General features: G+C 42.6%; 1 protein-coding gene across 3 annotated transcripts in view; it reads left to right on the top strand.

The window, feature by feature from the left end:
• Piezo (piezo type mechanosensitive ion channel component) overlaps nucleotides 1-24,197 on the top strand; it is a 237,466-nt gene that overhangs the window by 32,091 nt on the left and 181,178 nt on the right. For 2 of the 3 annotated variants that reach the window (XM_055062065.2, XM_050191500.3), the window contains exons 8-9: nucleotides 988-1,113; nucleotides 9,401-9,436. In XM_055062065.2, the coding sequence (XP_054918040.1) occupies nucleotides 988-1,113; nucleotides 9,401-9,436 (162 nt within the window). The remainder of the gene's footprint in view (nucleotides 1-987; nucleotides 1,114-9,400; nucleotides 9,437-24,197) is intronic. The other variant, XM_050191503.3, reaches the window with a different exon arrangement.

Raw genomic sequence — 24,197 nt, 5'->3', positions numbered from 1 at the left:
ATTGTGGGTTCAGCTTCTACCTACAACAAAGTTCTTTTCTTTCAATTTCATCTCCCATTAAATTTTTTTAATAATATCAAGTTGATAAAAGTTTAATTCTCATTTACAATTAATTCTACAGTTCATAAGAAAGGTTAATTTTCCCATGCCTTCCTTGGCTTCACTGTCTGTTAGCATCGCATGTTCCTTGCTGGAAAGTGTAGCATAGCCAGAATGAGCCCTGCTTTCTCGAACTTTTTTTTTTTTTCCTCTGAGCACTAACTGGGGAATTTTATATTGTTGTAACCTGTTTTGTCACAGTGGAGTGAAAAGCATTGTGCCCATTTGAGAGTTTGTGCCCCTATGCCCTTCTTTCTTCCCACCGCTGTAACCAGTTTGTAGCCTTTAGAACAAGCAGCAGCAATTAGCGCAAACAAAAAGACAACTTACGCGGGAAGAAACGACAAATACAAGTGATTTGTTGAGTAGTGCTTGTCTGTCATTTCTTCCTGTGCAAGCTTCTTTTTGTTTCCATTAATTGTCCTCGTCAGCAATGCAAGACCAACTAGCCCAACAATTAATTCATCTTAGCTGTAACTAATTAAAAGTGGAATAAGTTCAAGGGACTCCAGATGTCATTCCTGTGCTGCTCTTGAAATAATTGTAAAAAATGTGTTGGAAAAGTTCTTAGGAAACTGTTTTACAAGGCTAACCAACTTTGTTTTGCGAGTTATCGCTTGATTCAAACAGTGGATTGTTTCTTTAGGAGACAACAATTTTTCCTCTTAAACAATTAGCGGAGCACTTGATTGCCGGAGAATTTGTGCCAGAGCAAGTTGGGAAAATGAGTAAAAATTGAGGAAATGTGAGAATGCTTGTATGGTGAACACCCTTCAACTAATGCTTCCTAATAATGAAGCACTGCCTTTTCCTTACTTTTGATAATTTTTCAGCAGCTCAGTAGCAAATATTGACAACTTTTTTTCTCTTTATATCTCTTGCTCATAGTCTCACGAATCTCCCAGCTTGGTAACGACAAGTGGTGTTGTAAGCCACGTTCCTCGCCAAGACTCCAAACGCAGTTCACAGCGATCAGCAATCTCCTTCTCTCGAAGGCACAGAAAAGAAAGCGGGGTAACTTTTGCTACGTTGCACTTGCTTCCTTTTAGTTTGTTTACCCTAGCTTCAGTTTACATGCAGATCGTAATGTTGCAGAACGTGCATGCCAAAGATTTTTGCACAAATGTTTTACAGCTTGGAGATATTGCTGGTGGATAACTTTGCCATATTAAGGTATTCAAGCAAAGATTGATCCTCATTACATAGATGTCTGTTTCACTGGCAAAATAATTCTCTACAAATAGGAGTATTTAAAATGTAGTAAAGTCAATGTTACATTATTTTTTTGTTCTGCAACATTGCCATTTTGTGCTGTTCCTGTGGTGTTTTTAGAGAACTGTGTGGATTTTTTTAGAGGCTGAAATGACAGCTTGGTATCAATATCACTCTGCTTTACTGCTGGTACATGCAAACAAGCACATGTCTAGCCTTGACTAAAAAGAAGTATTCCATTTTACAAAAGAAAAATCAGACTAAGCAATGCTTTGGCCTATCGTTTTTTTTTTTCATGTGATTGCTTTCAACTAGTTCGCGCATGTTGATGAAAGCGTCATTACGAATGGGTCTGCAGCCACAGTCCCGGCATTGCATTGCATTGCTAATTGGCGATATGCCGCACCTTATAATGAGCTATCATATTGCATAAGGGGACAAAAATCATAGGGGTTACAGATGTTGGGCACCCCAATACTCTAGTTTATCCTGTTGCAGAGAAAAGTCTTAGATTCTTGAAACATCGCTTGAAAGAGAACTGCAGTGAGAAACAGAATGCATACTGAAACAAGTGACATACATTTTGTATGTGCATGCTCTGTCACATCACATGAAGGTTGCCTTGAAACATAACATCAATGTTGTATATTTGTAAGAAGGCTTAGACTGATGCCTTAGACTGAGTGCATGCAAATAGAATTGCCTCAGGACACATGGTCTGCAAAGTGAAGCATTGAATGCAGTTCTTTCATAAATGCTGTGGTGTATGTTCTTCCAATCTCATGAGCTGGTAGAAGCCTATCATATTAAGAAAGGCCAAGTGCATCAATCAGGCTTCAATTTGCTCTTTGGAAATTGAAATAGATTTCTTTGATGGTAGCTAGGCATGGGCTTGTTTGCTGTATTGAAGTTGTAGGATGTTGGTGTTAACATGTCATGTCATTAAGTTTTATTGTGATAGCAGTTATGCAGTCACTTCGGGGACATTCATGCTATCAGTGCCCTCTTTGCCACTGTGCTGTCGAGGTATTAGCACATCTGCAGCCTGTGTGGAGGGAGCTAGAAAGCTTTCAGACACATGAGCAACATGCTTTGCATTAGGCTGCAAAAAATGACAAAGCTGAGTGGACACACCATCACACTCTGACCAATTGGTTCCTGCTGAGCAGCTGTGTGCCATTCAGCTGGAAGGCTATTCAATGGCCTGAGTGAAATGGAAAGTAAGAATCATGCAGCTAAACCTATCTAATCCTTTCATTGGGCACTCACAAATGGTGGCAGTTGTTTTGTGAGTCTCATCTTATGCGCCATCGATGTGCATTGCTAGCAACGCTGCTGGTGGCACTCATCACACACACCTGGTAGCTGTAGGACAGTTTCCCCAATGTGCTGTGTTGCACCAACATGTCACTTCTGTGCATTGTTAGAACACCAACCAGGGAACTCGAGTGCAGCACTAAACCTTGCTTTCGCTCTCATTGCTCTGCCCTTCGGCTGAAACTCTCCCTCCCTTCTTCTTCTTCTTTTCTTTAATGCCAGTTTATGCTGTTTCATGTTTTGAAAGTGTGCTAGTGTGAGCTTCATAATATGGAACATCAAAGAAAGAATCATTTTAGGCGTTTCTCTGCTGTCAAATTTCAAGTTCAGCCCTCATCCTGTGGGATTCCATCTCTGTCCTGGTTATTCATGCAGCCCTCAATCTAGCAGATATTATCTGTAGTCTTAAGTAAATGAGACTTGGCTGCTTATTTTTAATTATTTAACTTTTCTATAATTTATTGAGGTTCTCAATTATCTGCAGTTGCGCTTAGGTGCATCACTTCAGTGTAATAGAGAATGCATGGTGCAGAAACAGTATTCATGCTGAAGTTGTATCATTCTCATTAATATAATTTCTTCTAAACATTCCTTTGCATCTTCTTGAAGGAACTGACAACTGACCAATGCATGTCACGTGATTATGGTGTAAGTGAAAAGAATATACCTTATACCTTATATTCATAACATTGTCTAGGATGTTTGTAGTTTAAAGAGAAAACTTGTTTTTAAATTGGCACATAAAGTCACTTAAGACTGCATGCAACAACACATAGCTACAAAAAATTGGTTGACCCGCCGTGGTTGCTCAGTGGCTATGGTGTTGGGCTGCTGAGCACGAGGTCGCGGGATCGAATCCTGGCCACGGCGGCCGCATTTCGATGGGGGCGAAATGCGAAAACACCCGTGTACTTAGATTTAGGTGCACGTTAAAGAACCCCAGGTGGTCAAAATTTCCGGAGTCCTCCACTACGGCGTGCCTCATAATCAGAAAGTGGTTTTGGCACGTAAAACCCCATAATTTAATTTTTTTTTTTTTTTTAAATTGGTTCTACTTAAATTGGAGCCCCCCACATGGTAGCAAAGTGGTGTAAATTAGCTCTCAAGTGCATCATGCTTTTTGTTTAAGGAAGTGTTCATTATATTTTGTGCGCATTTTCATTCTTTTCAACATGTGGGGATTAAAGGAAGTTCACATTTACAAATTGTGCTGCCTTTGCTGCCATTGAGTGGAATAGGAGTACAGTGCTGGTTATTATTGCATTGCACAAGAGTTGCATGTGTGCGAGTTTGCAAACCCCCTCTCCCCCCCCCCTCATCCCAGTGTTCTCTGGTTTTTGGGACATACAAAATGCCATCAACTCATTGTGCTATAAAGGAGTCATATTTGCCAGAAGAGAACTTAGGCAAAGCTTGGCTTGGCTTGGAAATTACTGGAGCACAACAAACAGTTTGTAGGCAGTAGCAAAGGTGTGCCTCTATTATTGTAGAAACAATTCAGTTATAAAAGCACGAGCCTCATGAAAATTACCTTGATTAGTTTTCTACTTCTGGGGCCACACTAGTTGACTTCTTTATAATGTCAGCACTACAATCAACATTGTGCTCTCTTATCACTGTTCCCATCACGGGACTTTGTAAACACAATTGTGAATACAGATAGAAAAATTCTTATAAAAAGTAACCATTGCAGGATTGGACACTCTGGAGAGTAATCTTTCCATAGCAGCAAAAAAAAAGGGGCCCATGAAAATAAGTTGTCGGTTCCTTTGAATTAAGTGTCAGCCTAGTCAGCTTTCTATTAGCTTTGCCAAGATTTCTGATGGTGCTGCTGCATCTTGGTCAACAGCTAATAGATTCAAGATACTATATGTTTGGGGGTATAGATTTTCAATTAAGTTTTATGCCACACTATGATTATGGCAGAGATAGCATGAGCTTTACCTTAGATTTATCTAGCACTGTCACTGCTACTACATCCTATCAAAAATTAAATTGTGTGGTTTTACATGGCAAAACCATTAATTGATTATGGGACACACCGTAGTGGGGAACTCCAGATTGTTTTTGACCACCTGGGGTTCTTTAACGTGCACCCAATGCACGATACACAGGTGTTATTGCAATTCGTCCCCATCTAAATGCAGCCATGGCGGCCGGGATTTGATCCCGAGCCCTCGTACTTAGAAGCACAACACTAAAGCCACTACGCCACCATGGCAGCTATACATTCTGTTGAAGCTCTTTCAGCACTGTGGAGTCGGCAGCTTCCTTTGCCATAATCATTTTTGTGTACCTGTTGTATTGTTAGTCTGCAGTTAAGTGTTGTCAGGGAATAGAACACAAAATTCAATTCATTTTTATTTCGCCATACACATGGTCGGAGCTCTTGGGAAAAATAGCTATGCGAAACAGCTTGACTGGGCCCAAGAGACCACATCAAGGTAGAGCACATGACAATGTGAAAATCAGTAAAACGCTAAATTAAACAACAAAATCGAGGTGTTAAAAAAAAAAGGACCATGTAGCTAATACAAAACACACAGTTAAATACGGTATCAGTAGCCAACATGTAATTAGGTGTTCAGCATCTACATTGTTTGAAATTTGACTCCTTGAAACAGACACTGTTTGAAATTTCAACAAAGTTACGGATACTCTAATGTGGCTGATACACGAAACCATTTCATACCTCAGTAAAACTAAGAAAGAAAAGTAGTTCAACAAAAAGTAAAAACACTAAAAGAAATTACAATGGAACACTGCACAGGTCATACAAAAAGCATGTCAAGATCAACGAACTTTTCAATACATAGTTATTCAGGGCAGTATTAAGTGTTTTTGTCATTATGTGTTAAGAAATTGCTGCCTCAGCTGGTTTAACGTAGGCCTAGTATGAAATGTGTAGCTATTTAAAACTGAAGGGAGATTATATCTTAGTGACTGATGTTTATAATCAGTTCTAAAGCGAGGAACATACCAGTTATCAGTACTTGTGGAAACAATATGTTTATGGCGTTCTAGTGAAGTGGTTGCAGTTAAGAAGTCATGAAAGAGGCTGTGTGAAGAATAAAGCACACATAACATTCTGAAGTTATACAGAGTTGTCACGAGAATGATGTTATAGGTTGCGAACAAGAAACTGGTGTGAGAGAAACGCGGGTGATTTCCAATGTACCGGGGGATTCTCTTTTGCACTGTAAGGATTTTATCCTTGTTAGTTTTCGTTGTGGTGCCCCAGACAAGATGGCAGTAGTTTATGTGGGACACAAACAATGCGTGATATAGGTTTAACTTTATTTGCGTTGGAAGAAATGTTCAGCAGCGAGAGATGGCCCCGGCAACTGTAGAAACTTTTTTGCATATGTTTGCAACATGCAAGTCCCAGTTGAGGTTACTATTAAATGTAACTGCAAGTATGTTATGTGAGTTTACAATTTCAATATTCTGGCCTTCATAGGTTATGGCATGATTTAATTGAAATGTTTAATTTTTTGTTCTGAAAACAATTATTTTAGTTTTAGATGTACTAAGTTTCAGACCATTTGAGTGTGTCTGTGAGGATAACTTCACAAGAAAATCTTCAGGTTGCTTCCCTAATGTATCTGCATCTAGACCTGGCATAAGTATGGAACAATCGTCGGCAGATATGATAAATTTCACTGATCTGTCAATGAGTACGATATAATTTATAAAAACATTAAACAAAAGAGGGCCTAACAGGCTTCCTTGAGGTACTCCATTCTTTACTGGTAGAAAGCTCGATTGGCGAGTTCCCAAGCATACCATCTTAGTTCGATTAGTTAAGTACGACTTAATCAATTGAAGGGGTTTTCCATGAATCTTGCACTGGGACAGTTTACTGATAATGGTATGTCTTAAACAATCAAATGCTTTCGTGAAATGCAGGTCATTCAGTCACAGGTTGAATTCCCCAATGGTGCCAACTTTTTCGTTGAGTAATAAAAATGATCCACACACTTCAGTTATACATGTACCAGCACTTGGGTATGAACATAGCTTTTATGCATTTTTGGCCTTAGCACCACCATGGAAAAGTTATTTATTTGGCAAGAAACATCATTACCAAGCTTCTTACAGGACTCCCGTTTTGCTTAATAAAGCTAATTATGGGAGCTTGCGGCCTCATTTTCGCGATGTGCCTGCGAGTGAATGCTTCTTATGGAGCACTGTAGAGGCTTATTTGCAAGAGGCATGTTTTCAAAGTTGCCTTGCCAGTGTGAGCTTGTCATGTATACTGCGGCAAATTTTAACGCTGGCAGGCAAGTGCATGGATGCTGAGTGTAAGTGTTCTGAAAGAGGAGCTCATGACACCTATTGTGTGGCACAAAAATAAGATGCACCAAAGCATATGTTGAATGTCAGGTCAAAAAGGCTGCTTAAAATCCGGTGGGGAGGCTTCCTCTGTTTTGGCTAGAAAGGCTGCTGGAAAATAAAAGTGCAACACCTAGATATAAGCATAATTTATTTATTTCACAATAACCCTAAAGGCCCTCAAGAGAGGGTATTACATAGGGTAAAGGTTACATCAGTGAGGCAAAGAACAGTGCATAAATGTAAATACAAGACAAAAACAAAACTGGGATAAAATTAATTACAGTGCATCAACGTAAAAACACAATAAACAAAAGAAAAGAAATAAACATAGTTATCAGTACAGCAACTTTAAATGATTTGCACAAACTATGACCACATCACGGAGACTTTGGTTACTGGTGCATGAAAAAAAAAAATTCAGCTTACAAATCGCAGAGTGAAACGTTATATATTAGGTAAGCAATGGTACTGCACAGAGCGTCTGTAAATTTCGAGGCATTTGTTTCCATGACAATGAGCGATGGCAGGTTATTCCACTCTATCGCGGTGCAAGGTATAAATGACTGACCAAATGTGAGGGAACGACACATGATGCATTCGACTTTGCAAGAATGATTCCGACGCAGAAAAATGGCTGAGGGTTCACGCATAAACTCGTTATGAAGAGATACATGATAGTAAAGCTTATGGAATAGTGTTAAATGAGATATATTACGATGAAGGGACAAGGCTTCAAGCTCGGCACAATTTTTTAATGCTGTTACACTGGTTTGTCGTGAATAATGTGAAAAGATGAAGCATACAGCACGGTTATGCAGGGCTTCTAAGTCAGTTATTAGGTATGTCTGATGGGGATCCTATATGGCTGAAGCGTACTCTATTTTAGGGCGTATTAGTGTTGTGTATGCCAATTTGCGTAAGTGTACGGGGGCATGTTTGAGGTTACATTTAAGGAAACCAAGCGAACGGTTTGTCCTAGCTGGAACAGTACCCAAGATTCAGCTGAGTTGGTCCAGAGTGCATTTATACGGGTGCACAGCATTGCACGCAGCCTGCCTTGCATTTACTAAGGAGGCCTCATAACAGATTTTAAGTTTTTTTATGCAGCCATGTTTACAGTGAGCATCTGATCTTTATGAATGGTATAGCCTTAATTGTTATAACATTACTTAATGCTCACTGTCGTCATCGTCGGCAGCAACTTACTCGTGTACTATCTCAATCTTACTTAGTGGGAACATGGAAGCGCCTGGCTCAGTATTGTAGCGCATGAACATTCTGAGACCAGTGAGAATAGGCACGTTGCTTGCATCACGTCGCTGGTGCACCCCTGCATCATCTGCTACGCTCACTGCCTGCTGCACGTGTACCATAGAAGCTGTCAGTGAACTGCAGAAGCTACGAGCTAATTATTTTTGGGGATAGAATTAGTTGGCCTAAATCAAAGTACACAGCTGTTTTTGCACTCTGCCCACATCTGAATGTGTCCATCATGGCCAGGGCTCAATCTCATGACTTAATGCTCAGAGGCAGAACACCACTGCCACTTAGCCACTGTCACAGATGAGCTGCTGTCCTTTAATATGAGTATGATGGGGCTTCAAAAATTTGTCGCCATATCAGAAGGTAAACTTAGGTTTACTGAATTTATGGGAACTAAAGAAAGATGCCCAAATGGGAACTAAACAAAGGTCCCCAGACTTTTTGGCTGGGCAAAGAAGTTGATTTAGTAGAGTTTGTCCTAAAAGGAGTCTATTGTGCATTCCAGTACACTAGGAGTTCGTCTGTGCATACTATTCAGCTTTAGCGCAGTTGCAAACTGCTTATCAGATTGTGCGTAGAGCTTAGAACATGTGCATCATTTATAAACAGCTTTCTGCTACACTGATAATCAAGCAGGTGAGGTGCATCATGGCTCGCTATTTAGAGCTGGATTATTAGGTTTGGTTGAAAAAAAAATAGTTTTAGCCAAGTGCCTTGCAAGCATTCTTTAGGTACTTCACATTTCTTTGACCATAGTTTTGCCTCATGGCCATTTTTTAGCTCTTCCATTATCAAGATGGCGTGCGTTCCATTTGTGGTTAAAAATTCAAGACGCTCAGAACTTTTGTCCAGCTGATAGTCAATACTATCAGTTTTGCGCAAAATTGTAAGGGTGATGCATCATCATTGAGGAGTGTTAACTGCATGGCATTAGCATATTTATCTTTTGCTTCCTTGAGAAAACCGTTTTTTGCTACCTGCGTTCAATGGCTATAATTTTGCTTTTGATAGCATTATTTTGTTGTTTTTGTACCTACCATTGATGCTTGTCATTCTGCTCTTAATGCTGTTATTTGTTTCTCTCCCCCATTTTTTTGCTCTTTTTTTTCTCCCCTCTGTGCTGTTGGGCATGCTGTTTCCTCCTCCCCTTTTCATTGGCCTGCGTGGATAGGCCGGTGTAGATGAAGATGCCATCCAGAAGGCTCCAGTACGTAGTGAAGCTGATTGCATCGCCATTTCTCCCTTTTGGAAGCTTCTTGCCAGGGCTGTCATATCTGTCACCTTTAGAGCAGAGCTCAGAGAGCCTTAGAACAGACAGGGACTCTCAAAGAATGCTAGTTTTGTTGTGACATGAATTTGTGGAACATACAGCTCCTAAGCAGAGTGGAATAACTTAATATTGTCGCTCTCAGTTCAATTTGAGTTTCTAGCATTTTCATTAAAGTGCACTCTTTATGCACCATTATACTCTTTACTGTTTGTTGTGCAATGATGCAAAAAAGTTCGGATAGAAACCATGGTCGGTACCTTTTTGTAATGAATTTTTTTAATTATTTTTTTGTGGTCAGTTGTGTGTTATGTACTTGGTTTACTCTGCTCTTAGGCTGACAGGTGTGGTAGTCTGATGGCAAGTACTTTCTACCTGTGTACCCTTTTTGCAAGATCATTGATCCAATTTGTTTGAATGAAATTTACATTGGTATGCAGTCTTTATTTGTATTGCCATTTGGTATATTTTGATAGTTTTTTACTGGCTTATTGTTAATGTGAATAGCACTGCAAGGAGTGCATTACAACCACATTTTGTAGCTAGCGGTGCTTATTGCCCTGCTACACCACATAGTACTGTGGGCCTGTGACTGAGGCTTGTGTTGCATGGACTGTGCCTGTTCATGCCCTCGCCTGTGCACTTATGACTGCTTTGAATGCGCACATGAAATAACTCTCATTATATCTCTGCTAACTCTTAACATCACTGTTATGGCTGCATGTGTTTTATTTCTTATTCTCCTGAACATTTTTGCTGCTTTCATGTATTCTTGCATGCTTCTAATATTTAGGTAATAGGAATTTTGCGCGTTCTCGTCAAACTGGCTTCAAATAATAATTGTTTGCTTAAAGGGACACTGAGCATGATTTATACTTGACTTGTTCTCTCTCAAAAATTTACATGCAGGCTTTCTACACCATGCCTTGCTATTTTTATGCTCATTAAGGCTCATGTTTTTTGAAAAGTGGTTTGTGAAAAGCCATATTGTACTTCCGCCACCCTGGGTAATATAACAATACAAGCCAATCTTGAACTAGGTGCTGGTGGTATCTATTACAGTAGGTCCTACGAGAGATTCTTGTTGCCTCTGGCTTGACTTGACTTTATTATGTTGCATGGATAGCTTAATATTAAGTCCCCCAAGTTGAGATGGATAAGAAGACTCCTGTGGACGGGCCACTCTATACATAGCCTATTCCTTGAATGAAGTTTCTCCCAAATGCACACAGGCGGCTGGTATTGAAGATGGAGTGTCAGTTCTGCATGCCAGGAAAAAAATAGGGAAGGGCAATTCAAACCAAAGTTTTTCATTGTTGAGGTACAGATTGAAAGACTGAAAAAAATCTGTTTTCTTGAAAGCAGCTTCACTTGTTTACATACCCAGCATAAATTTTGGAGATGCCGACTGAAAAACTAAAACATCCTAGCACATATGTATGCAGAATTCCATGCATGCCTCCTCACATTGGGACCCATTATTCAGTTTTGAATTGACTTCCCAACAAGGAGTTACAGTGCCATTTGGGATACCCATGTACACAACAGGAGATTGACTAATAGGAGTGCAGGCCGCCTCACTTGTAGCTTTTGACCAGTGTGTAATCGAGAGCTCTCGTGCCATAACTTTATTCTTGCTTTTTCTTTTTTTAATGAAGCTTCACATTCGCAGGAACAAATATAAGTATGTTTTTTATAAAGATGGAATTAAATAGCAGTTTTGAATTTCAGTGCAGTCAACAAAAATATGATCGCATTAACTAGCTGCATGTGTGGTATTGACTTGTAACTTTGCAGCAGTTCTCCCTAGGATCAGTGGAGTAACTAGGTCTTTTTTGTCTTTTTTCAGTATAAATAAATTAGAGCTCTGTACTGTCCTCATTTACGAATCGTGCCCCACAATCTAGATCGAAAATCGAAATACGTCATAGTGTCCCTTTAAGCATAGTCATAATAACTTTAGTGCAGCATGTTTCTGTCCTGACGTCTCTTCTGAAAATACAGTGAACCTCTTCGATTATCAGTCCCTGGCAGTCCCGGACTGCGTGGGACTGCTGTGCTGCATTCACTTTTGCTCGGACAGCTTCGGAAGCTCCACCGATTAGGCCAAGAGTTGTCAGGAGCGTGTTCGTTCTTCACGGACTGGAAGTTTCAAACTGCCCGCAGACTGTCGGAGCTGTCAGCAGATTTTTGCTTGGACAAGTGCAAACAGCTAGCAGATGATGGCTAAAAAGTATGCGCACAGAGTTTGCCATCATGCTATGAAAGATGCCATGTGCTTTGGCTTACTTCGCATGTTTCAGATGGCAAGTATTGTACGCTCGGCTATCACGTCTCGTACATCGGTGCTTTTTGTGCAATTATGCAAGCTTTTCATGAGTCATGTAATTCTGCAGCTTTAGTCCCTGTTTTATTTAAGAGCCAAGCCCAGTGATCAAGTGCACATTTATTTACTTATTTATTTATTTATTTACATTAAATAAATAGAAAAGAAGCTCACATGCTTACTTTTCTTGATGTGTTTGTGAAATCTGTCATGCTCATTACTATATGTGTGATGAACAGGTGGATTTCGCCTTTTAGGTTAGTGAAACAGGTGTGCAAGGAAGCATGTCCTACTGCATACATGGCTGTTTCTCTCTGGTAGCAGGGGTGGTATACAATTGGAGCTTCTCCGATTACTTTTCACATATGTTCATCCCTTATGTTGCCAAATTCAAGCGCTTGCTTTTTGACATGCAGAATTAGTACAGTGTACATGCACTCTGTCCGAGACGCGCGTCGGCTCTTTCGTAGATGGCCTCACGAGCATTAAGGATATCGGCGGGTGCTTTCTGCGTGAACAGCGCTGTTGTACGATTGTGATTTTGCCTATGTTCGTGTGGAAATTCTGCTTAAATTTCACAGGCAATGAGAGAGCTTAACTACATCAGTTAAGTGGCACGAAGAGCAAGAGCATGACGTAAACTGTGCTTTGCGAGCATGTTCCATTTGCTCAGGCTGCGACTACACTATGCAAGCATTATGGTTGTGACAGCGATGTGTCCTTCAAGGCTGCACTATCTTGGAGGCTACTATAATGAATTCGCTGAGTAGTGGCGCTATCTATGAGTAGCTTTGAGCAGACAACAGCAGCCAGGAGAATGACTTTTGGTCATGCTGCTTTCGAGTGAAACCTTGAACAGTTCCCGACAGCTGGATCTCTTCACTGTGACGTACCTGTTTGTCAGGGCTAGTCAGACCGGAAGCCGCAGACGGTTTGCGGACAATGCCAGACTGCATAATCAAAGAAGCTCACTGCAGCACAATGATGTACAATCTGTTGCAAAGGCTACTGCACCTTTGTTTGGAACACTGCTACAGGAAAAATGGCTTGTACTCACAATTGCTTGTACCAAAGCCATGCACTGTCATGTGCAATGTCAATCTCTGAATATTGCATGTCATTTTACATCATTCAAAGGCACTGTCTTCACTTGGGTATCACGTCCCATAGTGCCACAATTTAACTAGCAACTAGCACTGAGCATCATCACATCTTCATTGTTGTGTAATGTAGTTTGTGTTTATTTCCTTTTTTCATTCCTTGCTTTCATCCCTGAGTAGATTTAACTCAGCTTGTACATTATCTTAAGAAATATTATGCACATTATTATGGCACATTGCAACAATTATTGCTTACCTCATGGATTTTACCCGTCATCATTTCACTGAGTGGTTTTGCTACTTATTTTATCATTGCTTACACATAGCTGTGGTAAGCTATACATTTTGTCAGCTATACATTTGTCATCAGTTGAGGTAACAATTGCATCTCATGGAGGAAGGAACAAACTGACGAGAAGCCCAGATGCATCGCGAAAAGTGTGGCAGAAGTTGTTATTCTAGGCATTGTTGTCCTCATTTATGGGGAAAATACGAACGGTTGCTAAGAAAGCTTATTGCTCCATGTGGCCGGCATGACCTCGGTCATTGCTGTGCAGAGATGCTGTGCTGAACTGTGAGAAAGGGAAAGTAAAGTAGAGGTGAAAGAGCTGCCTGTTAGGTTGGACATGCTGATTTAGGGAGGCTTTATAGAGAGTGACGTTGGGGCTTCTCAGTTTTTTCCTTGATTCATGTTATGGCATGTTAATTTATGTTCTTGTAGGGGTAAGTTTCACTTGTCATCAGTTCAACAACACTCGCATAGGGCCAGACCAAACGTAAAAGCTTGTGCTCGTGTCACACAGAAAGGGGAGTACATCACTTAATATTGTGGACAGCAGAAATGGTAGGTGCAGAGCTGTCCCTGACTTGCACATAATATATGCTGCAACCTGTTCTTGTTTATAGTGTTATATGGAGGCACATGAAGGCACGTTTACTTTCTTTTTTCTTTTTTGTCATTTCCAAGAATAAGTTCACACATATGATGGATCACAGGTTTATCAAAACATATTTAGAACTGTTTACATTTACTACAGCCAAAATCAAGGTACGCTAATCTTGACCAATTCCGTCATCTCATCAGCCTTCGAGAAAATAAAATTAAGAATTTAGCTGTGTGTTTCATTCATATGAGGGTGTGTTGGAACACGTAATCAGTGTTACAGGCAGTGCTGCGCATGTTGATGTACTGTATTGCTTACCAGATAATTAACTTGTGGTGCATCACCTCAACAATACTACTGCTACATGAACTGAGCAGGCTTCAGCTGTGAAAATCTGATGCAGTCGTAAGAAAAGATGAGAAACATGCAATTATTGCACTTAATCGTGATGAAATAGTTGAAAAGGGGGAGGAAATTTCTGCTCTTGTCGGTCTGCAAGATTGTCTGCCAAGCTGGACTTAAGCAGACATCAAAGGTGTTTTTTTTTTTTTTTTTTTGTTAATTCAACAGAAAACGTGGGAAAGAAAAAAAATTGTAAATTGGGCGATGTGGAACAGCAGGTTTTGTGGCACTTAGTGCCCACCAGCTAGCTAATCCTGCTGCTATGTCATGCGGCTTTGTTAACGGAATAGAGTGCCTTTAACCTGTGTAAAATGCTGTGTGGTTAGTGGAGCTGCACATTTCATATGATACTGTGTGCCTTTGATGTCAGCTAGTTGCTAGCAAGAGCGCTAATTTTCCTTGCCCTCTGCAACCCAGCTGTAACAAAACACTGGTGAATCCCGCAACACTAAAGTAGGCTCAGTCTGGCCACAGAGTGCCTTTTTTTTTTTTTTCCAACAGACTGTACTTGAAGCAGTGCATGTTAGGTGATAATAAACTAAATTGTAATTTTTCTTATCGTAATACTTGAGTCATCCTTGCATATGCCAGCCTGACTGCTAATTATGTTATTGTGCATATATTTTTTCATTTGGAAAAGGCAGAGATTTTGCTGTAGTAGATGAGTATCAGAGGTTGTTAACGTTTATCTGGACCTTGTTCTTCCTTTAGTGGTTCAGCACTGGTATATACCATGTCCATGTAGTAGTGCATGCTTCTACTCTGGTAATGAGCTCTTATTATTTACCAGTACACTGCATTTATGCATATGCAACTAATGGGGCTTTGCAGTTTGTCGTAAATGTAGTCTTGGTTCCATCAAACTTAAACCCACTCACTATTCTGTTAGCCATGTGCCTTTATTATAAGCTACTATTGTGCATTTATACACCAGGCAGATAACTGTGATATGCAAGATCTCTTGCAGATCTAGTCCTTGCATGTATCCTCACTTTGGTTATAATAAATTTAAAAGTAAGCAAATCCAATATGAGTTTAAAGTAGTGGAACGATAGGTACATGTAGAAAAAAGTGAAAAAGTGCTATTCTAGTGCCAGTGATTAAACAATTGCCTTTGTTTTCGTTAAAGCTGTGGCGACAAATGCGTCATTTAAATTGTTGGCATTGGGCTGAAGCTGTCATTTCTTCACATGTTCTTACTACTGCAGTGCTTTCATAGTATAAGGTTCAGCTTGGCAACTCTTTACTAGTGTGGTCCACTCATAACAATACTCAGGAAAGTTAAAAATCCACTTTTCATAGCTTGAATTTATCTCTGGGACAAACAAAACTGTCTTTCAGGACTGCTCATGCACTCATGAAAAAGCAGCACTTCTTATTATCTTTATCTTGACGATTAGAGCATTTGGAAAGTGCATCTTTTAAGACAGCCCTGCGGCTACCTGCACAAACTTAGTCCAGTGTCAAAGAAGCTATTTAGCATTAAAGGAAGTCTATGTAAGGTAAGACCTCAATTTTAGCCTTTAAAGGAAAGCTGAAGAGGATTTAGAATTGGAAGATTTACGGTGGTTTGGAAGGCTGCCAAACTATAGTTCAACTCCTGAAGTTATTTGCTCGATTCTGTTCTGCATTGTAGCAGCACCACAACCGGCATTTAAATTTTCGTCGATGCTCTGCTCCCCTTCGCATGGAACGTAGCCAAGAAAAACTGGGCCCAAGGATGACGTCAACACAAGGGTCACATGAGCTCTCTGTTTGAATTGCGCGTCTTGCCGATTCCCCACGATAATGTCATTATAGTCTTCATCATCGGAGCCCGCTAGCTCGCCTACAGTGTCTCACAGATGCTGCTGCTCATTTTTTGCTAAATTAAAGTGATTTCTGGCAACTTGTGACATAGTAAACTGTGATTTTCGTGTGCAGAAAGTGAAAAACTAATTCCCTGAAAGCTCACTTTCTTCTTTTTTTTTTAAGTGCTTCAGCTTCCCTTTAAACAAAAGAATTGTATATTCAGTGTTAAGCTATCTGAAGGAAGTCTGCACTTTTTGCTACTGGTAGAGCCTGACCATTGGGCTGTTTAGAATCCAGGCACTTTATGTAGGCTAATGGGTCTTTGAAAGTGCTCTCATGTGACTGTCTGCAATAATGAAAGCTTATATTGGTGTTGTTTCCTTAGCTGTATTTCACTATTTTTCACTATTCAGGGGAGAGGGAGTGGCTTTTTCAATCAAGGAATTTTTATCATTGCATTTAGTACACTGTGATGATCACATAGATTATGCAGTTTTGGCACATAATCACATGTGATATTGTTATAAGTGGACTGCTGTTAGGGAGTTGAGCTTCCAATATCTTCGAATAAGCTGAACTGACATAAACGGCAAATGACAAGCTTATGGGGTACCCTCCTTGCAAGCATAACACACCACAATTCATTTGTGATAGTCACAGGCCGTTTAGGCCTAATTTCATCACTTGTGAACCTTGATTGGACTATATTTCAAAATAATAATTATACATATTGCAGGCAGCCACTGATTTATATGTGCTGCGAGACATCATTGGCTTTGTGCACCCATAATAATTAATTTGGTAAATGTTCAGAGAGGAATATTTAATTTTCTAGGCCTTTGTAAAGCATGTGTGACATGGTTGCATTGTTTGGTAGTACTTATGTTCTTGCAAAGATAATTGTGGTGTTGCAGCTGTGCAAGGCAATTAATGTCTGTTGAAAGCTTAGTGGCTGTGGATGCATTTACAGTGGACCTTGTTAATTCGACTTTAATAAGATTCTTCACTTATTCAACCCCATCGAAAGGTCTCACTGGCAACAATGTCTCTGGGCTGAACCTTTTGTTATTTCAATCTGTTAAGTGCCGTGCACGGGAAAATTCAACATTGGCTGACGTACATGCATGCACCCACCTAAACTATGCTAGGCAATGGAAAAATTGCACCAGAGCTGTATTTGTAGCATGGATGCAGCATTGCTATTCAAGATAAGTATATTGCTACGGAACAGTATTCGCGATGACGAAGAGGCGAGCAGTGTGAAGACGACGACGACGATTAGAGGCTAGCGCGGGCTGTTGCCTCTTGGCCAAGTGCAGAGTATTTTCTTGTAAATATACTTGTATATAGCTTTTCGTCTGCGTCTTCCTACGTAACATATCTGATGGAGGTGGACGTTCCCTGTACCTCGTCACGGAGCTTTGCAGTGGACGGTACATCGAGCCTTCCTTCATGGCTCCCGGCTTCGACAACTCGACTCTGCCGGCTCCGACACCTGTTGCCACTTCGACGACCTACATCGCTCTCCCCGCTCCCCGTGATCCTTGTGTATTCTTGGGCAAAGATGGGGAAGATGTCGAGGACTGGATCAGCCTGTACGAACAATGTCAACCGCAATAACTGGTGGGACCCTACTATCATGCTCGCTACCATAGTCTTTTACCTCGGTGGCACACCTCGAGTTCGGTTTTGGACGCACGAAGATGAGCTCACCAGTTGGGATTCGCTTAAGCAAAAGCGCCGAGACTTGTTCGGCAACTTCTATGGTCCCCAACTTGCCACGCAGAAGGCGTTTTTCGGCCATATGCAGACATCAACAGAGCGCTACATCACGTACATTCAGGACGTCTAGGTTCTGTGCCGCAAAGTTGACGCACAAATGACTGCGTCAGACAAGGTTTCCCACATCCTCAAAGGCATTGCCGATGATGCCTTCAACTTGCTCGTTTTCAACATGGCAACAGTGGATGCAGTTATAAAAGAGCGCCGCCGCCTGGAACTCGCTAAAAGCCGACGTATCGACCAGCAGTTTGCCCGTATACCCAACACCCCAGCGGCATCTTCCTGTGCAGACGCACCTCCTCCCAACAACACTGGCAATGTTACCAGGATCGTCCGGCGTGAGATCGAGGCCGCCTATCCGGCTGCCTTCGACTCCAGCTCCTCCAACGCACCTGCAGTCACGGTTTACCTGATCCAGGCAGTTGTCCACCAGGAGTTCGCAAACATGGGTCTTCACACCATCTGCTCGGCCTATCACCCTGATACCCACCCGGCTTCTTCGATTCTACCATGTTTCCGTAACCCATCTGAATGGCGCACTGCTGACAACAAGCCCATTTGTTTTCACTGCCCTCGAATCGGGCACATTTCTCGGCACTGTCGCAGTCGCTGGAGTTCCCCGGCCTGGTCTACTTATACTGCCTACTCTCGCCCCCGAGGTGGCCCTTCTCATCCTTATGCCGCACGCTCCGATAATGTCGCCACTGATTCTTCTGTGCCGAACAGCCACTATTCTCGTTCGCCTTCGCCCCAATGACGATAATCTCGCTCTCCCCAGCCCCGTCGCTCCTATTCGCCGACTCCCTTCAGACGCCACTCCCAGCCGGAAAACTAGACAATGCAGCATCTCAAGGTGACGCTGCATTGCTCCCTACGCCGCCAAATCCTCTACTGACATTGCCTGCTCATCTGAACCTTCTTGCCATGCAAGTCGACGGTGTTTCTGTGTCTGCTCTTATAGACACTGGGGCGCATTTGTTGGTAATGAGCGCTGACCTTCATCACCGGCTGAAGAAAATAATCACGCCCGCCACGATGCCTGTTGTCCATGTCGCCGATGGTGGCACAGCCCCCGTAATTGGTATGTGTGCCGCCTGCGTCTCCTTCGCCGATTGCTCCACTATCGTGCTATTCACAGTCATCGCCCACTGTCCCCACGACATCATCCTCGGCTTAGACTTCCTCTCCGCACATTCTGCTCTCATCGATTGTTCCGCCAGTACTCTCCGCCTTGACCTGCCTGTTCTGGATCCCGCTGCACCACACCCCAGTCGCCTCAGTTCTGTAGACTTCGTTCGCTTGCCACCTTCGGCACTGACTTCCGTTGACTTAGTGTCATCCCCACCAGTCCCCGACAATCACTACATCGTGGCTCCTATGCAAGATGTCCTCCTTACACACGGGATCACAGTACCTCGTACAGTTTTATCTATTACGGCGAATCGCGTCTGCCTGCCAGTGGTCAATTTTGGCTTGAGGACTCAAGTGCTGCCACGTGGGATGTCTCTGGCCCAGCTTTGCTCATTCGAAGATCACTCAGTAGCATCTATTGCAGTAGACAATTCAGCTGATCCTCCTCTACCATCGCAGTCGGCAACTTGTACCATCGCCGACTTACAGAAAATGATTGCACCCGACATTCCGTCCGAGCACGCTCATGAGCTCTACCGCGTTCTGTTTTCCTACCACAATATTTTTTACTTTAACGATCATTCTTTGGCCCAAACTACAGCTGTTAAACATCGCTTTAATACCGGTGATGCCCCTCCTATTCATCGCCACCCATAACGAGTGTCACCGGATGAGCGTCAAGTTATTCACGCCGAAGTTCGCAGAAGCTTGCCAAGAACATTATTGAACCGTCATGTAGTCCATGGGCGTCACCTGTTGTAATGGTAAAAAAGAAGGATGGCTCATGGCGCTTTTGCGTGGATTATCGGCACCTGAACAGGGTTACCAAAAAGGACGTGTATCCCCTACCTCGGATTGATGATGCCCTTGACTGCCTCCACGGTGCTCGCTATTTCTCCTCTATTGACCTTCACTCTGGCTACTGGCAGATTGCTGTGGACGATCTCGACCGCGAGAAGACTGCTTTTGTAACACCCGACGGTCTTTATCAATTCAAAGTGATGCCGTTTGGTCTATGTAACGCTCCTGCCACTTTTGAACGCATGATGGGCTCCCTTCATGGTTTCAAATGGACCACATGCCTGTGCTACTTGGGTGACGTTATAGTATTCTCCCCAACATTCGCTACGCACCTCAAGCGCCTCTCAGCAGTCCTGCACGTTTTTCGTCGAGCCGGTTTGCAACTGAACGCATCAAAGTGCCAATTCGGCCATTGCCAGATTACCGTCCTTGGACATCTCGTTGACGCGAACGGAGTGTAACCGGGCCCAGGCAAGATCCATGCTTTCACGCACTTCCCTGTTCCGAAGTGTGTCAAGGGTGTGCGCAGCTTCATCGGCCTTTGTTTGTACTTCCGCCGTTTCGTGAAAAATTTCGCGGCCATAGCACGACCACTAACCGAGCTATTGAAGAAAGATGCCCCTTTTTAGTGGGGCGATAACGAGGCCTCTGCAGTCTCCCATCTAATCGACCTTCTCACAACGCCTCCCATTCTGGTCCATTTCGATCCTTCTGTACCTACCGAAGTTCGTACTGATGCCAGCGGTCATGGAATTGGCGCAGTACTGGCACAACGCCAGCGCGGCCACGGCCGTGCTATTGCTTAGGCCAGCAGGCTCCTCTCATCTGCGGAGCGCAACTATTCCATCACTGAGTGTGAGTGTCTGGCCCTAGTTTTGGCGGTTGTGAAGTTCCGCCCATACTTATATGGCCAACCCTTTCCTGTTGTCACAGACCATCACACGCTTTGCTACTTATGCTCACTGAAAGATCCTACAGGAAGACTTCGTTACTGGGCCTTACACCTCCAAGAATATTCGTATTCTGTCACCTACAAATCTGGCCGACTACACAAGGACGCTGACTGCCTGTCTCACTACCCGGTAGACGAGCCTGATGACGCCGACAGTAGTACCGCCAACGGCATTTTCTCTGTGTCTGCCTTCGCTAGCATTGCCGATGAGCAGTACCCAGACCTATCGCTGCGAGCACTCATCGAGCGTTTGCGCTCTACACCTACCGATGCATCCGTTCGCCGATAAGTCCTCCAGGGCGGCATTCTGTACCAAAGGAACTTCCTCCCTGATAGATCTGATCTTCTTCTTGTCATGCCAAAACATCTATGACAGACTGTGCTCTTTGAGATGCATGACGCACCCACTGCAGGACATCTTGGGGTAACCCGCACGTACGATTGCGTCCGCCGCCGCTTCTATTGGCCTGGTCTCGCTCGCTCCGTCCGATGCTATGTTGCTTCCTGTGATCGCTGCCAGCGTCAGAAAACACCTCAGGTGCTACCTGCCGGTCATCTCCAGCCGATCACCGTCCCTGTGGAACCGTTCTTTCGTGTTGGATTAGACCTCCTCGGTCCCTTTCCCACGTCATCCTCTGGGAACAAATGGGTAGCCGTCACAACTGATTACGCCACTCGATACGCTATCACACGGGCTCTCCCTACCAGTGGCGCCACTGATGTCGCGTGCTTTCTCTTGCGTGAAATTATCTTGCTTCATGGCGCCCCGCGACAGCTGCTTACTGACCATGGTCGTAACTTCCTCTCAAAAGTTATCGCCGACATTGTGCGTTCCTGCTCCATTCAACACAAGCTGACTACCTCATACCATCCTCAAACCAATGGCCTGACAGAGCGGTTAAACTGTACTCTTACTGATATGCTGTCCAAGTACGTTTTCAAGGACCGCCACGACTGGGGCATTGCCCTTCCTTACGTCACATTTGCGTACAATTCTTCCAGGCACGACACCACCAGATTTTCTCCATTTTATCTACTGTACGGTCGCGAACCGACCTTGGTTCTAGACACGGCACTTCCTCCTGCTGCGATCTCAACAAGCGAGTACGCGCGCGACGCCATCGCCCTCGCCGACCATGCACGCCAGCTTGCCCGTACTTAACTGACGGCCTCGCAAACCACTCAGCAGCGTCAGTACAACGCCCGCCACCATGACGTACAGTTTTCGCCTGGTGCGCTCGTGCTCCTGTGGTGCCTCTCGTCACGTCAAACTTTCAGAGAAGCTCCTTTCGCGATACACAGGGCCCTACCGCGTGCTGCGCCAAGTGACGCCTGTGACGTACGAAACTATTCCTGTAAGTTGAACCTCGTCCTCTACTCTAGCATCTAGTGATGTTGTGCACGTAAGTAGGCTCAAGGCTAACTACACTGCTTCCAAGTCCAGCCTTTAGTCGCTCCGGGACGGCGCTTTCGCCGCTGAGGGTAGTGCTACGGAACAGTATCTGCGCCGACGAAGAGGTGAGCAGTGTGAAGACGACGACGACGATTAGAGGCTAGCACGGGCTGTTGCCTCTTCGCCAAGTGCGGCGTATTTTCTTGTAAATTAACCTGTATACAGCTTTTCGTCTGCGTCTTCCTACGTAACAATATCAAGAAAAAAGGGGTTCTCATTGTAGCCTGATGTTCTGCTTGGTCCCAATTGACAAATGCAATGAGAGATTATGCAAACAGCATAATGGAAATCCACCTGTCTGCCTGTGGAAGGTGCCACATTTTATGTGTTCTCCCTCTCTTGCCCCCAAATGAACATGTACAAGGTTTGCAGAAGGTTGCATAAAGGAGCAAAGGAAGGAGCAAGAAGGCATGTGAAAGAAACATCTTGCTTGCTCAAAATTATTGGAAAGTGTTCAAGCTCTTGTGATACGATCTCCTTCCAAAGACATTGTTTCTTAAGCTGTACAGGGCAGTGTACCATGAGTTTTACCAGATTTGCAGGGAAGTGAAGTCTGCTGTCACCAATGACAACTCGTAACATTCTCTGCTCAGGAACTGGCAGTGTAACTGGGGTTAGTGATAATGAGAGCTGTAAAGATTGTTTATATGTATATCTGAGCACAGTAGAAATTGCTACAGAGGAGGTGTTTCTGCTTGAGCCCAGTGTCCGAAAGGTGTTGCGTACATCAGCATGCATTCCGTAATGCTTGTGTAATGCTATTTTCTCAGTAATTTTGTTTGTTTTCTATCTCGGACATGGTGGCTGACAATAAAGATTGATTTTGCTGCATGATATACTGGAAAGTCTACAGAATATATTGCCCTTATAACTTGATCCACCATATAGTTCAGCCAATTCATGCTGCCCCATCAGAGTCAAATTAACGGAAACCAACTGTATTTACATTTTGCACCATGTGACTGTGCCAGAGATTTCAATGCATTTGCAGCCGCTGCTGTTAAAAATTTGTTGTTTTGGTACACAAACTACTAGCTTTCTGCAGTAATGATTAGCTGGAGTTGCGAAAATATGATTTTCATTTGGCTGTTGTTCAAAGCTGCTGGTTAACAGAAAGGGCACTAATAACAGCTCACTGTGTATTAGTCTCTAAAGAGCTATGCTTTGCATTCATGGCGAAATGCTAGAAAGACTGTTGATTCTTTTTTTACAAATTTGGAGTTATACAGTTATAATTGTTCATTCAGCTTGAATTGACATTAGTTTATCATTCTACAAAATATACTTCTGTTTAAGCTTAACATGTCTAAAATTACTGGTCTCGGCATTCTGCAATGATATTGTCATGCCATTGCTGTGTGTCCTGTTCCACTGCTGGTGAGAGGGCAATCTGTGCATGTGTAGTTAGGTTCTGCTGTTATGCATATATCTGTTCAACCTTAAGAGGAAGATTTATCTCGGGGGGGGGGGGCTCCTATCTAAATCCATGGAAATGGAGAAATCGTTTTTCTCGGCAACTGCTGCACACAATTTGATGAAGGTCATTATATTTAAATGAAAAAGTTGAACACTAGGGACTGTAGGAAGCAAATTTGTCATTTATGCTTTTAATTTTTTTAACAGAAATTGTTAAAAATTGCAAAATTTCAGAAAATGAAACTATCCCATTTACAACTGTGTAACTCAGCAATGAAAAACGATATCACAATTATGTAAATAATAAATCTAATGTGGAGAAAGGTTACGTATTGTACATGCCTCTGAAATATACAACCATCTTGTAAGTAAACTTTTGCAAAACCTTCATAAACAGTGTAACAAACTCACATAAGTGAGAAATTCATATATGATATTTGTACACTTTAATGCTTTAATGGATGCAGTTTGCAGAAATGAAAAGGTATGGATTTCAGAACATTGTGCTTCTATATTTTTTAAACCTACTTACTTTTGGCAATTTCTGTAAAAGAATAGATAGCCTAAATCAAAATTCTGCTTCCTACAGTCACTTAAATGCAAAAGTCTTAAATGCAAAAATTTCCTTCAAACTGATGCAGGGGTTGTCTCATAAAAGCATTC

Source organism: Dermacentor andersoni, chromosome 1 (assembly GCF_023375885.2).
Source record: "Dermacentor andersoni chromosome 1, qqDerAnde1_hic_scaffold, whole genome shotgun sequence".
In the NCBI taxonomy this organism is placed as follows: domain Eukaryota; kingdom Metazoa; phylum Arthropoda; class Arachnida; order Ixodida; family Ixodidae; genus Dermacentor; species Dermacentor andersoni.
Note: the sequence above shows the minus strand (reverse complement) of the source record. Positions and strands in the feature narration are given on the sequence as shown.